The 17,692-nt window shown below is 38.5% G+C and overlaps 1 protein-coding gene across 1 annotated transcript; it reads right to left on the bottom strand.

Annotated features, from left to right (window-relative positions):
* Positions 1 to 13,945: 13,945 nt before the first annotated feature.
* LOC140923237 (uncharacterized) lies at positions 13,946 to 14,569 on the bottom strand. Its single transcript, XM_073373322.1, has one exon. It carries the CDS (start codon positions 14,567 to 14,569, stop codon positions 13,946 to 13,948), a length of 624 nt encoding a protein of 207 aa, XP_073229423.1.
* Between the last annotated feature and the right edge of the window lie 3,123 nt (positions 14,570 to 17,692).

Below are 17,692 nucleotides of genomic sequence, written 5' to 3'. Positions count from 1 at the left end.
AAAGTTCGCTGCCTTTAAGCGCGATCTCGAGGACAAAGAAGCTGCCACACAATCGCAGCTTAAGAAGCTGAAAACCGAATCGAAAGCGTCAAATTCCTTTACTTTCAAGGGCAACAAAGTACAGTACGAACTTAACATCTCTTTGCACGACTTAGTGGACGGTGCCATTAAGAACGTCTCAAAAGGGAACCTTTCAGCAGCGATTTCCGAACTTGAATCGGTAAAGACACTTATTACAAAACGAAACAAGCTTATTCGCTTTGCGGATAAGAGTCCTGCGGGCTGGACAGCCGTTGAAGAGTACGAATCAGATGAGTTGGCGGAGGATTCTGAGGATGAAAAGAGGCTTCGTTCAGCAGAAAGACGGGCATTGGCCAAGATCCGCGAGAAGAAGCGTAGGAATTCGTCTGTCCGACCTAGCTATACAAGTACCCGTCAGCCATCGAGTGAAGCTTCTTCTGTTCGTTCTTCCAATACTCTTCCTGTTAATCAGCAGCTTTTTCGTGGGCAGTCCTTTCGCGAGCGTCGACCTCAACCTTCGGACAAGTGCTTCAGTTGCGGACAGAGAGGTCATTGGGCAAATTCAACTTCCTGCCCCAGCCGCCTTAGAGGAACCGTTGCAGTCCCTTCAAGTAGCAAGGCCGCAAACTGACGACAAACGCAATGTTGCATTACAGAGATTAGGGAAAGATGAGTATAATTTACTGAATTTGGTTACATGTTTAAATGACTTTGACCCAGTGGAACTTGTCGAGAACTCTGTTGATGCGTCTGATTTATCTAGTGATGTAATAAGTCCCGAATATCAGGAGGGAGTTCCTATCGTTAAAGTTAAAGGTAGTCTTAAGCGCAATATAGCTTTTTGGGAGCATATAGGTGCTTCTCGTTTCATTCGCGATACCATTGTATATGGGTATAAGATCCCCGTTATTTACACTCCACCCGCAGCTAGCTTTGGCAATAATCGATCTGCCATTCAGCATAGTGAATTTGTGGAACAAGCTATTTCTGATCTTCTTATAGCAGGCTCAGTGGTTGAATGTGGGTGTGCCCCTACTGTGGTTAACCCCCTATCCGTTTCCATTCAGGCTAATGGTAAGAAAAGGCTCATATTAGACTTACGTTATCCGAATCAATTTGTTAAGAAATCCAAGATTAAATTCGAGGACGCGAAAACCATGCTTTATTCCTTTATCGATTGTTCTCAGAATTGGCTATTTTCCTTTGATATCAAATCTGGTTATCATCATATTGACATTTTTCCCCCAGACCAAGAGTTTTTAGGCTTTTCCTGGTCTAAGGATGGGGTTATTCGATTTTATAAATTTACTGTTTTGCCATTCGGTATTTCTACCGGGCCGTATATTTTCACAAAAGTTCTGAGGCCCTTAATACGTTATTGGCGTCTCCAGGCAATTAGAATTGTTGTTTATTTGGATGATGGCTTAGGCGTATGTCCTACATTTCCTGACTGTTATTCCCAGTCTATGGCCGTGAAATCAGATTTGTCCCAAGCGGGCTTTGTAGCTAATAGTGTTAAAAGCATATGGGTTCCAGTTCAGTCTCTCAGATGGTTGGGCTATCAATGGGATTTAAAGCTTAATTTGTTATCTATTCCTGTGGAAAAAATCAACAGGCTACTAGCGAGTATTGACATTGTGCTCCTTCAAAGTAGATTACCAGCCAGGCAATTGGCCTCTGTCACCGGAAGTATTATTTCTAATATGCTTGTTTTTGGCAATGTGTGCAAGCTGATGACCAAAAGCCTACACAGGGCTCTCGATCGCAGGCATGGGTGGGATTCCTGTGTTGAATTAGACCCATGCGCTCGCAAAGAGTTAGAGTTTTGGAAGAATAACGTTTCTAACCTGAATTCTAGGTCGTTTCTCAATACTGTTCGTAAGCCATCTTGCATTGTCTATTCAGATGCCAGTGCTACTGGCTGTGCTGCCTTTATTGCAATTGATGATACGCCTGTCTCGCATATTAACTGGGATTCATTACAGATGAGCCAGAGCTCTACCTGGAGAGAACTTCACTGCGTCAGTTTTGCTCTGAAAAGTTTTGCACACCTTCTCTCAGGCTGCGATGTTAAGTGGTTTACTGACAACCAAGCAGTTCCTTCGATTGTTCATTCTGGTAGTATGAAGGAGCATTTGCATATCTTGGCGCTCGACATATTTCAGACCGCCAAAGATAATAAGGTTGACATTGAGGTTGAGTGGATACCTCGTACTCAGAATGAGAGAGCAGATTATTTGAGTAAGATTGTTGATTATGATGACTGGACAGTCAAAGATTGCTATTTTCATGCTGTTACCTCTGTTTGGGGCCCCTGCTCAGTAGACTGCTCAGTAGACTTTGCTAGCTACAAAAATCGCAAGGTTCCCAGGTTCTATTCCAAATACTTTAATCCAGATTCCTTGGGTGTCGATTCGCTCGCCTTTAGTTGGGTCGGCGAAACATGTTGGCTTGTGCCACCTATTTCGCTAGTTAAGAAGGTCGTCCTTCATGTTTGTTTGTGTCATTGTCGGGGAATTTTGGTAGTTCCTTATTGGCCGTCAGCCCATTACTGGCCCCTTTTGGTGGAACGCGGGGGTGTTTTCAAGTCATTTGTTGCAGATTGTCTCTACGTTGAGAATGGTAAGGATGTTTTTCTCCATGGGGGGAACAAGAGTTCCCTTTTTGGATCAGAGAAATTTAGTACCCCAGTGCTTTTTCTGTTGCTCGACGGGGCGGTACCGGAATCTGTATAGATTGCTGTGGAGTTGTATGCCGCTTGGCCGCTAGGCCGCTGGGCCGCTGGACCACTAGGCCACTGGGCCAGTTTACGACGAACGCACTAGTTTTTGCCAGTACATGAAGATTGTCCGTTTTTACGCCACTGGCTGTCTGTGTGTGACCCATTTTGGCTGGTTGACTTTTTTCTCTTTGAGGCTTCTTGTTTTCACTTAGCTTGCTCAATCGTTTGCTCATAATTATTTTTCTTTCTTATTATGTTTATGTTTCTACAAGGTGGACGTGCGTTTGCTTTGAAGATTGCTCATCTAAAGGATCCAGAGCTTCGTAAGTTAGCAGCCGATCTTCCCTTGCGTACCATTGAAGCGAAGGCTCCTTCGACGACGGACCGTTACTCAAGAGCTTTTCAGAAATTCAGGGAATGGTCTTCACCTTATAACGAGGTCGTTTGCCTGCCATCGGACGAGATATCAGTTGCTCTTTACTTAGAGTCCCTGATTCAGGGTGGTTCCCCTTATTCTTCCCTTGAGTCTGCTTGCTATGGTATTAATTGGGCGCATAATTTGTATGGTTTTCAAAGTCCTTGCGATTCCAAATTGGTTGAGAACGTGCTCGAGGCAGCTAAAAGAGGTCTTGCGAAACCTGTTTCTAAAAAAGAACCCGTTACCCCCGCTATGATTTTAGATATTTGTAATAGGTTTGCCGGTCCTAATGCTAATCTTTCTGATCTTCGTTTAGCAACCATTTGCGTAACCGCGTATACCGCTTTTCTCCGCTATAATGAGTTAGCTAGCCTACGCTGTTGCGATGTTAGTTTTTGCGATTCTTTTGTCAAGATTTACGTTTACAAAAGTAAAACGGATGTTTATAGGGATGGTGCCTACGTCTTGTTGGCAAAAACAGGGTACGTTTCTTGCCCCTTCAATCTGCTTCGCAGATATGTTTCGGCTGCTAATTTAGATTTGTCGTCTTCGTTACCCTTTTTTCGCTCTTTGTATTTTCATAAGGCAACCTCTACTTATAGTTTGCGTAGTACGGGTATGAGTTACTCTAGAACGAGAGAAATAGTTTTACAAGCGTTTGTTGAATTAGGTTATCCGAAGAATTTATTTGGTTTACATAGTTTAAGGGCGGGAGGTGCTTCCGCGGCCGCTAACGCAGGCGTTAGCGATCGGCTTTTTAAGCGTCATGGAAGGTGGAAAACGGATCAAGCTAAAGACGGTTATATTAAGGACAAACTAGATTCTCTTCTCTCAGTGTCTAAAAGTTTACATATTTAGTTTGCCATTTCTCTTTCTTTATTTTCGAACGCGGGCATCAATAAACGAGATGCCCGCTCCTATTCTGTGTTTTGTGATTATTTAGATTAGTTACAAAATATTTTATAATCGTTTCAGTGTGATTAGAATATAAATATATTTTGTAACGTTTTGTTAGTTTCACAAGAGTATGTATATTAGGTTGCATAATACTGCTGAAGTATTTAAGGCGTGTTTGTAAGGAGTCTCAAGGGGCTAGTACACTATTTAAGATTTGTTAAGTTATGCAAGAGCCATTCGAGGCATCTTTTTCTACCCTAGTTTTTTATTTTATTTACGGTTGTAATTTTCTCTGAGTTTGTAAAACTAATCATGAAATGCTGTTTTTGTAACGTTTTGCGCTCGCTTGATCAATAAACGAGATGCCCGCTCCTATTCTGTGTTTTGTGATTATTTAGATTAGTTACAAAATATTTTATAATCGTTTCAGTGTGATTAGAATATAAAGCATGTTTCCAGGCCTTACTACAAGAAATATATGGGCAGAAATGACCAGAAACGACAATGTAACCTTTATTTAGTCGAAGCTCATGTTGCCTATAGCCCATGTTGAGAGACGAACTAAGAGAGACCAAAGCAAAGCTGATCATAACAACGTATATTGCTTTCTCATAACAGTATTTCGGCTGGCCATACCTGCCTTCTTCAGTAAACCTGACAACATGCTGGATCGTCGCCCGTGGTTGTTGCAGTTAATTTCTTTTTTAAACCTGTCGCGATCGATGCCAGAAAATATGGTTATGACGTCAGCTTACTCCGTCCATCGGTACAGACTCTGGGATATGCGTAAAAAGGAACTCAATAGGGTAGGGCCGGGAAGGGAGTTCCAGACATGTGTTGCATTTCGTTTTAGCGCAAAAAACAAGCAACAGAGTTGCTGGAGTAAAAATCTTGATCGAATTTTGTTGTGTTCGCCTAAGAACAAACTTTTATGAAATAAATTTCTAAGGCCTTAGCTTATACTTTTGCTATAGTCACGGTTTCAGTCACACCCCAGGAACAACCTAGTCCCCCTCCCCGCTTGGTCAAAATTTAGACAATGAATCATCCTTGCGTAAAAATTTACTCAGCAGCTAGAAATTTGTTGGTCGACAACTGAAGCCTTTATTATTCCAGGTTTGTTTCTTATGCGTCCTTTTATACTCAGATCAAGTTATGATAAAACATTCCTCGATTTCTACGGGCTTTAAGCTAAGTAAAATGGAATACATTAAAACCATTTAAAATGGGGGATCCAAAATGGCGGATACTTCAGATTCCTTTTTAGTAATAATTGATATCATCATGGCATCACTGCTATTCTTAAAGGTTATTCATATGTTAGACACCTTCTTGATTTTATAAAATACCAAGTGGGGCCGAGCAAGCATTTTTCGCTTTATGTGTATACCTAGATTTTCAAAAATCGGGTTAGCAAAATGATCAACTCATTTGAAACTTTTTTCTTACACTAGTCTTATTCAAGTTCCCGGTTTTAGAGTCACACGGTCGGCAGACCACTGTAGATCCTGACTTCACACCAGAAAAAAACGAAGTCTTGGTCTGGGTCAAAGTTCCTCAGCAATTTTGCTCTCGCCTAATTCATTTGACTCCTAAGAGCCTGTTTCCGAGGCCAAAGACTTAGTGGTCACCTTAGAAAAGCGAACAATATCGTACCTTTCTATCTTCTTGTGGCTAAAATCATGCAGAGTGCTTATTTATGTGTTATTTTTCATATAAAGCACAAAAAAATATCATTTCTTGCGGGTTTTAACCTGATGTCTAATTCTTGGTAAAAACGAAAATGGCGGCCATTTTTGGTGACATCACAGGCGTCCAGCAGCACAACTACCCCTAAAATATACTTCATCTTGTTAAGAAGATCAAAGGTTTTCCACTAAAGGTAAAATCAAAATACTGCAACATATCAAAAACTCCGGGGAGGGGTTCCATCCGCCTCTCCCATTGTTTGCTGCTGTGCAAGCTATGACCCGTAAACACTGCAATAAAACAAGAAACAATCCAACACCGTTCAAAGCGTGGGAAAAGGTCAGGGATGTTCTTTCCTTCCCCAATCATTCGCAACAACTCTCCAGATCAAGTTTACAGATTACCGCTTAATTAAACCAGCTTGTTATTTAGTTCATAACAGACCTAATATTTAGCTGCTGGAAAAAGAGGGCAGGGTGTTTTCCACAGCCGGTGAGGCTTGCTGATGATACACACATAGTAGAAAAATCTGGAGAACGGGAAAAGATTGACCACTACCAGGACTTAAAAGTGGAAGTGCAAAAAGATTTGGAAGTGCAGAGGTGAAACTACAATTGCAATTTGGCCCACCAATGCTACCGGGACTCCAGATCATGCTAGATCTCAAGATAACGTTTCTTGTTTTGTTCTCTTGTACAAGGTATCTTAATAAACGTTTTTAGAGCTGTCTTTAAAAACATTCTTTTAGAACGTAAGATTGACGGAAGAAATGCGAAAAGCGAATGTCATTTAGCTCCGGCCATCGACGCAATATTTAATGGTCTTTCAGTAACAGACTTATATACACAAGGAAATTATCCGAGGGAAAATAATGCAAAAATGACCCAGTGGAAATTATACGTTATACAGGTAGAAGAAATATTATACGCACGGTAAGGCGATCATCGCTTTTCTTTTTTTTTTTTTTTTAGGGTAACTTAATAAAAATCACAGCTAATTCTCACCACGATAAAGGGTAACGGCAGAGGGCTTTACCCTCATATTTCGCTTTTCAAAAACTTATATTATATGATATTTAGTGTATGCCAAGTTTTACGTCGCCGAAGCTCGAATTAATTCATACGGCGTTCGTTTACTTTGTAACATGAAATTGTTCCACCAAGCAAAAGAAAAGGAAGTTAGATTTCTTTTAGGCTTGCCGCGAATCATTGTATTGTTTGGATTTTGCGCGGATTCCCTGTTATAAACTCATTGTTCGTTCAAAGTTGATTGCTTCTGATTAAATTGTCTATTTATTGACATTTCTTTTTAATTGTTTGAAATGTAAGTCGTTTGACAATAACATTACGACTTTGAACATAAAGTGAACATTTGCATCAGTGTTAACGGTTTACTCCTCTTCATTTTGACCTTTACAATGTCAGTGCTTGCTTTTTATAAAATCAGGCCGATTTATTACGCGTCGATTGGCAAATAATGGTACGGATAGCGGGCAGAAGCTATCCAATTATGCAACAAGAAGAGGGTCAGGATTTAATTTTATTTTAGTTTCGACGAAAATAATCCCCCTAATTCAAAAAAAAAGGAGTGTGTCATGCTTGGATGATGTAAAAGCAGATGAATCTGAATAAGAAACCAATATGCCAAATATCGTGATATTTGGCATAACTACCACTTGTGATATTTCAAAATTGTCTCAATTGTATCACAATTTTGAAATATCACTCCTGCTATTTATGCCAAATGTCACTACAAATCATGCTATTACCTATACTTATACAGTCGTTTCCCTATTTCCCGGGGTTAATACAACTAAAAGGAAATAAGAATTAACTAGTATTACATATCGGCTTGGCAAACTACTGATGAAAGAAGAGTGCTCGGCAACTCTCTTAGTATATTTAGCATTCTTTTGGAAATTTTACTTATTTATAATGCGTCACTTCCAGAGTAAAAGAAAATTTCCTTTCACTGGCTTTCCTTATTAAGCTGTAAGCTACACGAAACAATCCACCCAATGTTGTTCAAAGAGGTAGGTCTTGTTTGATCATTAATGTACGGCTCTAAAATCTTCTCTCGTCGAACTTCAACATGTTTAAAACTGCTGCAATGAAATGCTCAGTAATGTGTTTTTCATAACATTTCCATTTTGATTGCAATTTTATTCTCAAGATTGCAAAACGAAGCGAGTTTCAGATTTATAGCAGATTTAAATTTTTTTAAAAAATAAATCGTTAATTTTTAAAGCAAATCCGGGTCTCCACAGGAAAATTTACAAGACAGAATCCAAATTATTCGATAGCGGACTGAATGGCGTAATCCCTAGCAAACTTTAAGTTTGAGAGCAGTTAGCTGTATGGCATTTACGGAATCAGTATAATGTGCAAGATTCCCTCCTAAGAAGTCACAAAATCCATCTGTCTGTGATACGTATACTGGACACAATGTTTGCGGCACTGCAAGAAAGAAAAATGAAAAGAAAATTGTTTCCGTGAGAGGAAAAAACCCTGTTTGATAAGGAGTCGATTTTATTGAATTTCGCTTCTTTCCAATTATCGCTAAATCCGTCAGGGATGTTGTTAACTCCGGAAAAGAACAAAATATACATGTATATGAAACAAAAATAGATTTTGTTTTGTTTGCTCAGATTTGGCAATCATTCAAACATTTCTTTTGCTAAGTTTTGAAAATAAAACTCCAGTCTTTTAATTCAGCAAATCGTTGGCTATTCGTTTTGATTTGAAATTACTAAAAAAAAAAAGACAAAGTGTAAGATACTATAACAAAAACAAAGTCATAAAATAGATGATGCACACCGGATAAGGATATAATTTCAACAGATGCCACTTAGGGCCATCGGCATGGCATAGTGTTACAAAAGTCAAACAGCTCAGATTTACATAATTAAATTTTGGGAGAGCCAAAAAGAGAAATTGTAATTAAAAGAATAACAGTATTGATGAAGCCGTGCTTTTTCATATTTAATTTGGCTTCATTATAGTAAATATATAGAACAAGATCATATCTGGACACAAAAAGCAATAATCTGCAGCTTCAAACGTTTTCCACAAAAATGGATTCAGTATCAAATATAAGATTCAACTTAAACTCTACAACCAATTTTACATTCAATTCATCATTTTTACTGCCACCAGATAGTCTTTTAGATAATACCTACGAAATATTCTTCAAGTTTGCTTTTGGTTCCGCAATCTACATGTTCATCGCTTCATTTTTATCCATCATCGCAAATGGTTTGTTGCTCCTGGTGTTTTTGTTCGATCCTTTGAAGATCTTCAGGAACGCTACAACTTATTTCCTCGTAGGTCTTTCTATTGCCGATATTTTAACAGCCACGACACAGCAACCTATGTTTGCTACATGTTTCACTATGATATACATTAAACATCGTGACACTGGTAAGACATGTCAAACTCTCATCAGCGTCGGTCATCATATCTCTCTGGTTGCAATGAATTGTTCCTTTATAATCGTGCTTTCATTCACCATCGCGCAATTCATTGTGGTAATTTCTCCTCTAAAGTACGCACAGAAAGTTACGAAATGTCGCGTGATTATTTGCATCATTGGAATATATGCATACGCCATATTGCTGACTCTGTTGCCTAAAATGGGGGTCCACAGAGATTCCTTATTAAAATTTTGACACGATATTTCATTCTATAATTTTAACATATCTGATCATAATATTTAACGTTCTTTTATTCATCACTTTCAAGAAAAAGGCAGCCGCTTCAAGAAGTCTTCAAGAAGATCAGAAGACGGAGGGTAGAGGGAGGCGAACTTGTTTGGAGCGCAAGTTTATCGTTGTCAACTTTTTTCTGGTCGCCATTTTGTTTCTCTGTTCTCAGCCGGTCACTATTTTAGGGATGGTAAGTCTCTACTCCAGTGAGGATCCTAACAGTCCAGAATTTCTTATCGCCAGCCTCATCGTGGGAAACGTGCTTTACTTGAAATTCCTGCTGGACCCTTTTCTGTACGCATGGCGAATTCCAAAATGTCGTCAGGCGCTGAAGATTATTCTGCGCTGGAGCCACAGTAAGAATAAGAAGCCTTGCCGAGGGTCAATGTTCAGTGATTGCGCCATTGCTGAGTTAAGTTTGTCACGTGACACTGTGATCACTCTCGATTTCAAAGCTATTTCTCAGTGATAAGCGGCGGGATGGAATCTTAAGGTGACAACTTTTCCGGAATATTTCTTGCGACAGGAGGTACAACACCAACGACAACAATCAATGGTCTTTAGATTCCAAAAAATTGTGTCTTTTTTCTTTTTGTTTTGTTTTATTTTTATCGATTTTAACGGTTTTTAGATTCTTTGCCACATTTTAAAGCAGTTTTTGTGAACAGCTAATCGGGCTATAACGGAAGAGAATAAGTAGGAATGACCACTGCAATCCACCGATGCCGCGGAAGTAAATACTCGGGAGCATGGACTGGGATTTAGCTCACCGAACACCCAAACTGACTGAAAATTTAATGAAATCATAAGTTGTTGTTGTTCTTTGGAGTTGAGCCAGTAGCGCATGTGTATCTGATCTGGCGCAAAGCAAAACCACGCAAGCGAGAACTTCGCTTGAGGCTGAGCCCGTCAATTTTATCATGTCGATGCAGTACGAACTTATCTGTGGAACGAAACTCATTCCGGAATTAATGCACGCCAGGATTTTTTTCACCGATTTCCGGCCAGAAAAAATGTCCACATTTTTTTGGCCGCCATATTGGCCGAGCAACCGTTTGATAGGGGGACTGGGGTAAAGCTTAATGAAAGGCTCCCGGTGGCCACTGGGTAGTTTTGAGCGCGGCAAAATTAGATTGATCAAAACAAGCTTTTCGTGAGCTTTCCGTCGATACCAAATGTGCTGCGTATTTTGAAATATTTTTTGTTTTACGCTCTTGGGAAGACAGTATCTTTAAGTGCGTTGGATTTTCAGGCGATTTTTGGGGTAATTTAAAAAGATTTAAACGCGAACATAAGGAAATATGGGGAAGCAAAGAGCCCATGCTTGGCCGCTTCGATGTTATGGTGAGTACTTGTCCGATTCCGATTTTTGATTTTCACCCGCGTTTGCTAGCAATTCATTTTTTTCGGTGGCTAATTATGTCACACATTGACTCAAGAGAAGTGTCAAGAAGTGTTTGTTATGCTTTCTTTGCTTTCAGTATGAATGAGCGCGACGATTAAATTTTGCGTTCTGCCGATTATGGGTCGAAAGAAAGGGCAAAATCGTCGCTTCCCACTGAATACTTACCTTGAACTCAAAAGAAATCAAGATCTGCAGCTTGCTGATGCTCTTGCAAACCATAAAAATTATGTGGCTAAGGCGAAGAAACTAAAGCGACTCCAGTCAAAGGTAGGATACAAATAGCTATATCAAGTTGTAAATTCTCCTAAGGAAGTATCATATTTTTCCTTCTAATTATTCAATGAGAAGTTAGGCTGATTTATTTGTCGAGGTTTATCTAATGCCTGCTTCAATTGTCTTTTAATAAAGGATATAATATACAAATATATATATAATTTTACTGTTATAATATTTGTCAGGTGAAGACTATTGATGAGTCCATTGAGGAACTCAAAAGCGATCAGAAAACTAAGGTAAGGGCTCTATAACAGATGCAGTTGCAGTTAGTTTTTTGCCCATTTCAAATTTTATTCTTTTTTTCCCCAGATTGTTCTCCAACTAAGTAACAAAACAAAATGAAAGTGACACGATTTAAACCAAAGGAAAAAAAAACCTTTTTTCTGAAGTTAATTTCAAAAATATTATTTGAGTTTTATTTTTACAGTAATAACTTACTGATCAACAATGGATGGATAACTGAACATCACTACTGGCTGGTTCTTATTATAGAACACAATATAATATATATAAGATGTCTGAAAGGTTTGAACCCAGGATTCATTTCAAAAGTAGGTTGAGTTTGATCGTCTGGGTGAACGTAGTCCTGAATAGGACTGTTGTTGTTGACATGTATAAGATCAAAAAGACATAAAGCTAGAGAATTAAAATTATTTGTTATATTACACCTGACAACAAATGGAAACCTTGGAAATACAATGACCGAATTAAAGTAGCTGATGCTGTGGCAAAGAAGAAAGAGCAACTATCTACTTCAAAATTAAAGCCCAGCACCAAACGTGAAAAGGTAACCTCCTTCATTGCCCAGAAAAAATCCAGGCAAGAATTTCCACCACTTGTTGGTAAATTTATTGACAGAGCCAAAGCTGAGCCCCTACACTTGAAAAATAATGCTTGGCAGCAGTGGAATTTATCTGTGCTCAAATATGCATTATCACGTAGTGATGTGAGCACTTGCAAGTCAATAGTTGACATTCCCCCGGAGAGCTGTTTTGGTAGGTATTATAACTGCTTACGTTTCCATGTGAAAGCTACTCGATTGGCAAAGAAGGTAAGAAAATGGTTTGCAGATGGAAGGGAGAAAAACAAAGACCTGGATTATCGATTTACAGGTAAGGAATCTCGCCTATTTTGTCACAACTTCATGTCAATTGTTAAAAATCTGAGGATGGATTCTGACCAGAGGTCCCATACTTTTCAGTTACATGTGTTTGCGCACATAGCAATTAACCTTCGAGATGCAGTTTCTCTCTTCAGCAGGGTTTCTATTTCAAATGAACAGGTTCTGAGTCTTCAGCAATTTTGCTCTAACTATTACAGAACTACTTCACTCTTTCTCACCAGCACACCAACAACCTGGACCATTGGCCATATTGTTCCTAGTCACACTAAAGCCATCCATGAAAGGCTTGGGCTGGGACTTGGCATAAACAGCATGGAGGGTAGGGAGGCCAAGCATGTTACTTTGGCCAAATTTACCCAAAATACCCAGTTTAGTAATAGGTGGGCTCAAGTGTTTAAACATGAGTATGTGTCCCTTTTTTGGCTAAGGGAGAATGGGTGTGATGAAACTGTCCACAAAAAAACTTCAGCACTTTATGTGCCAAAAAGGTGTTCCACTTCACAGTTTTGTCATTGTGGGGAGCCCAAACAAGTCACTGAGATGAAATGCTCTTTCTGTTCTGACCCATTGAGAGCCTTTGTATGTCAATGTGTAGCAGAAGGGAAAACTAGTGCTGCAAAAGACTTATTGAGCCATTAAGATATTTTTGATATTTGCATTAGCTAAGCATATTTGTATCACCACAGTTTTATTATGATGATTATTGTGAACAGGGAAATATATAGGATGCCACAGAGCTCTCAGAGCAAGATGTTCTATGGGGTAATGAAACTACAGATGAATGACCCAGAAAAATGCCCGGAACCTTTAAAAATAATAGCAAGTTATTTTTTCCAAGGGTAATAAACATAGAAGTTTCTCAGAACTTTGTGGCTCCAGCAAAATAAGGTTGCTATATTGATAACATATATAATATATATACATATTTTTTTTTCACAAAATTTCTAAGAGATTGTAAAATCTTATATATGAATCAAAGTGAGTTATCTTTTATATTCAAGAAAATTAATATACAAGTACATTTCAGTTAAAGGGTTGTCGAACATCGCAATGTAGTAATATTTTTTTTAATCAATTGTGCTAATTTAATGGTAGGGTGATGCTCTGTGTGATCCACAAGCTTATTTACTTTAAATAGAGTCAACTGGACTGTAGATGTTCTATCTTGGATATGCAACTGTTGCCTACTTTACATATAATTGAAAGAACAAGGGCAACCAGTTACCTATTTTTCTGGAAAATCACCCACCTTATACACAAAATTATATACTTGATAGAAGCACGTGGCGGCTTTTCAATTATCAGGAGATGGGAAAGTATCAAAATAATTTTGTTCCAAAGTCATGTAGTTATACATGTTTCATCAAATTTTGAGTAGAAAACCTAACATATATATTTCTTAATATGTTATGAAATACCATATGCAAAATATATCTTTATATATTAAGATATTACATTTATGAAAAAATCAGATTAAAAATAGTATATTGTTCTATTGTTCTCTTTCTTAATATGTTATGAAATACCATACGCAGAATATATCTTTATATATTAATATATAACATTTATCAAAAAATCAGATTAAAAATAGTATATTGTTCTATAAATGTATAACAAAATATGATAATAAAACTGTATTGAAGACTGGTATCACGATATCTCTGCTGTCGTGTAGGAGTCCAGTGTGTATCTTACATATGCTGAGGCCAGCCATGTTCATTCCAACAACCATAATAAAAATCAAATGTTATCATTTCCTTATGAAAACAATATTTCACGCCAAATTGTTTATCCTCGTTAATAATGGCTTCGACGCGCTTTCCCCCTTTCACTCTTCTTTTCAAAAAACTTCCTCGGTCCATACTCTGATCAGTCAAATCAGAAAACAAATTTCTGACTCTGATATGTGAAGTAAACGCAAATACACAATTTTTTTGTGTTTTCACGCTTATAACACCAAAACTTGTGCGAGAAACAGTTGCCGCTACCATATCAAAAAGTTCTTTCGGAAGTTTGTCTTCCACGATTACTTGCCAAGGGTGTTTTACGGAACATCTAGGGGTCATTCGTCGCTGGAACTGTTTCATCCAGCCCATCGCCTGCCTTTGTAACATAGGGTAGAAATCTCCGACCGTGTGTCTGATTCCACCGGGTCTCTCGAAATGACGGAGCGAAATTGGCCGTAGCAGAGACCTAAATTCTCCCAAGGCATCTCGCACTTTCTTTTTATCAATACCGTTTTCCAGTAGCTCCGCTTCAGCGATGGCCAGAGCACCTCGAACTGTATTGGAAAATACGCCACTTGCGTCCGCCATTTTTTTTAGTTTCAGAAGCCTTGTTGGTGTTAACCGCTGACAGTTGATCTGCGCCGGCGATTTGGCCGCTTTTTGCTCAAAAAAATCCCAGCGTGATGTCATTCCGGTATCATGTTAACGGCGTCTTAGTTTTTTGGTTTGAAATCGCATAGGAGTACTAGTACTTTTTCAAAGAGTCTGAAATTGGAATTGATTTACTTGGTAATAAATAAATCTGGTCAGTTACCGAACTTGTATGTTTGTGTTATATTTCTGAATAGGTTTGAAGTTTCTCAACCTACCCCAACCCTCCCCCTCCCCACCCTCCACCCCCCTTCTTCTTTCCTCCTATTCCGCATTCTCTCTGTCTGAGGGTCGACGGATTTCAGTCAAATTATGATTAACCTGCTGGCTGAATCCGTTTAAAGGGTTTATTTTTGCTTCCATTCCAGACAACCTTATTATTCTTTTATAATAATAATAATAATAATAATAATAATAATAATAATAATAATAATAATAATAATCATTATTTTGAATCAGAGGTACATTTGCTTAGTTTATGGCAGCTCTCCTTTAATTTTTTACTCTCCTTGTTATTAGGTTGATATTTTTTTGATGATTAATTAGTTATGTTGTCTCTATCTTACTAGCTAATACCTTCTATACTGCTGTCCTACGTAAGGCGTTTTAATTTGACCGTATTCAGGACTCTATAAATCGCTCATCTTGCTTTGGTATTCATCGCTTTGCAATATCTAAACATTTCATTAAAAGTAATAAGATATTCAGATGTATGTAACGTTAACGTGGTCAAAAAATTACGTTACTAGAGATTTGTAAGAGAACACTTGAGTATTCGTACATTTGTACTTCAGAATACGATCAATCTATCGAACCCTTCAAATTCAAACTTCAGGGTAAAAAAAAGCATTTCAAGCATTCATCTTCATTCGAAAACCAAAAGTATCCTTCCGGCGGGGAATCGAACCCCGGTCTCCCGCGTGACAGGCGGGGATACTCACCACTATACTACGGAGGAATTAGATGCGTTAAATTTAAGCTTAATGGTTTCTGTAATGGGGAAACGTTCTCTATCACTTTAAAGCAAAATAATTTCAAGACCCTCTTAATTATGAAAACCAAACTTACCGACATTAATTTCCTACAATGTGGGAACAATTTACCATGAGTTTTGAGATGCATGTTTATCCCTGGTGGCAGGAAGCAAAAAAAGACACTGTTTGAATAGGAATTTATAACGCAGTATTCTCAGCTATTTTGTTCATATTTGAAACTCTAAAAAAAGGATATCAGATGGTTATATCAGCTAGGCTTGTCCTGGGTCATCTTTGACAACCCAGGAGTTAAACGGGGAATTTTTTTCTCCAAAATGTGTAAGTTGTAGTCTGACAATTCCGACCAACCCAAAGACAGAAACTTATATAGCATAGTGGCAAAGTTTTTGCTTTTTTTTTGCTTTGTTTTGTTCAATTTTTGTTGTTGTTGTTGTTGTTTGTCAATCCAAGGGCCATCAATTGCGGCGACTGCATATTTGTTAGTAAGTTTAGTAATCAGTACTATGGGGTCATTTTCAGAATCTTCAGAGTCGCGCTCCCTCCTCAGCAATAGTGACTTTACGATCCCACGAGGCGACGGCAACGAGAACGTCAAAAACAACAATAGGTGTACGGTAGGCAAAACAACAACTTTGCACGTACATCGCACTTTTCTATGCATTTCTATGCCGTTTTTGCACAACTACGACATGAAATTGCCTAATTTCACTTTTTATGGAGAACGTAAAAAAGCGACGATGAAATTTTATTCTCTTTTTAAACTTGAATATGTTTCTTAAAAATTCAACTTCGGCAGCGTTCGCTTACATTTGACAAAGTAAGTGAGCTGGAATAATCGCGATAAAGACCAAATGTACGCAAATTCGTTTTTGAAGCGACGTTTTCGCCGCCGTCGCGTCGTCCGATCGTAAAGGAGTCCTTATGACGGAGCTGCACAGGGTTCTTTCAGGAAAACCTGTCGAAATGTCAATTGACGTCTCATCCACTTCCACAAAGAAATAATACTTATTTACTGACTTTGCAGGTGAACTGTGATAAAGGAGAAACACAACGCCAACGCGACCACAGCTGAATGTTTTGTCTTTTTGCAAGAAAGCCTGGCAAAAGTGTAGACCAATCAAAGCACGCCATTTACAAAAGCGCGATATGAAAACAAAAACAAAAGATCGCCCTGCGTCGAGGTTGGGAATGGGCCTTGAACAAACCACTTTCGAATAACCGAAAATTGAACCCTGATAGCAGCTATATTTCATTTTGTGGCGGCAATGGAAGAAAGACGGATGGTTATTTTTTTATTTTTATTTTTTATTTTAATAGATTTCTCCTGTAGGTCTACCGTAAGAGCCTGCATGACACTGTCAAAAACGCAAGCATCGATGAATCCTTTTGAGATCGGACACTCTCCTGGAGCAAATATACAAATAAACAATTCTGTTTTGAAAAAAAAAGTAAGTATTTTCATTTTGTGGCGGTAGTACAAGAACACGGTAATTTTACAATGTAAAACTTAATTGAAACGAAAATAGTCTTCAGTTGTAGGCCTGCAGTCTGTCGACAAAGAAATTTCGAGATGCTGAGTAAATTTTCACGCATGAAATTCACCTGTCCAAATATTGACCAAGCCGGAAGGGGGACTAGGTTGTTCCTAGAGAGTGAGGCTTTTGAAATTCATTTCGAAAAATTTTGTTTTAAGGCGATCACAACAAAATTTAATCTAGATTTTTAATCCAGCAACTCAGTTGGTTGCCCCTAAATGGTTAATTTTGCGCCAAAACGAAACGCGACATAGGTCTCTGGGACTCCCTTCCCTACCCTACTGAATTTTTTACCCCTACCCCTAGAGTCTGTAGGGACGGACGGAGTACGCTGACGTCATAACCAAATTTTCTGTCGTCGATACAGTTTGCATTTTCTTATAGGTTTGGGGTTCCGCAGCCTCGTGCGCGCAGTTGCTCCGCTAAAAATAAGGAATTAAGGAAAGTTTAAGAACTATTCTTTTAAACTCGAAAATACGTAAATACCGGTTTTTTTCAGTTGCAGGCCAATTTTAAAAGTGATTTTCGAA

This window comes from Porites lutea, chromosome 13 (assembly GCF_958299795.1).
Source record: "Porites lutea chromosome 13, jaPorLute2.1, whole genome shotgun sequence".
Lineage (NCBI taxonomy): Eukaryota > Metazoa > Cnidaria > Anthozoa > Scleractinia > Poritidae > Porites > Porites lutea.
The sequence above is the reverse complement of the archived record's forward strand: the minus strand, read 5'-3'. Positions and strand labels throughout refer to the sequence as shown.

What these genes read in the sequence shown, in the direction of transcription:
- LOC140923237 (XM_073373322.1), bottom strand. Translation starts at nt 14,569, where the DNA reads ATGGCGGACGCAAGTGGCGTATTTTCCAATACAGTTCGAGGTGCTCTG.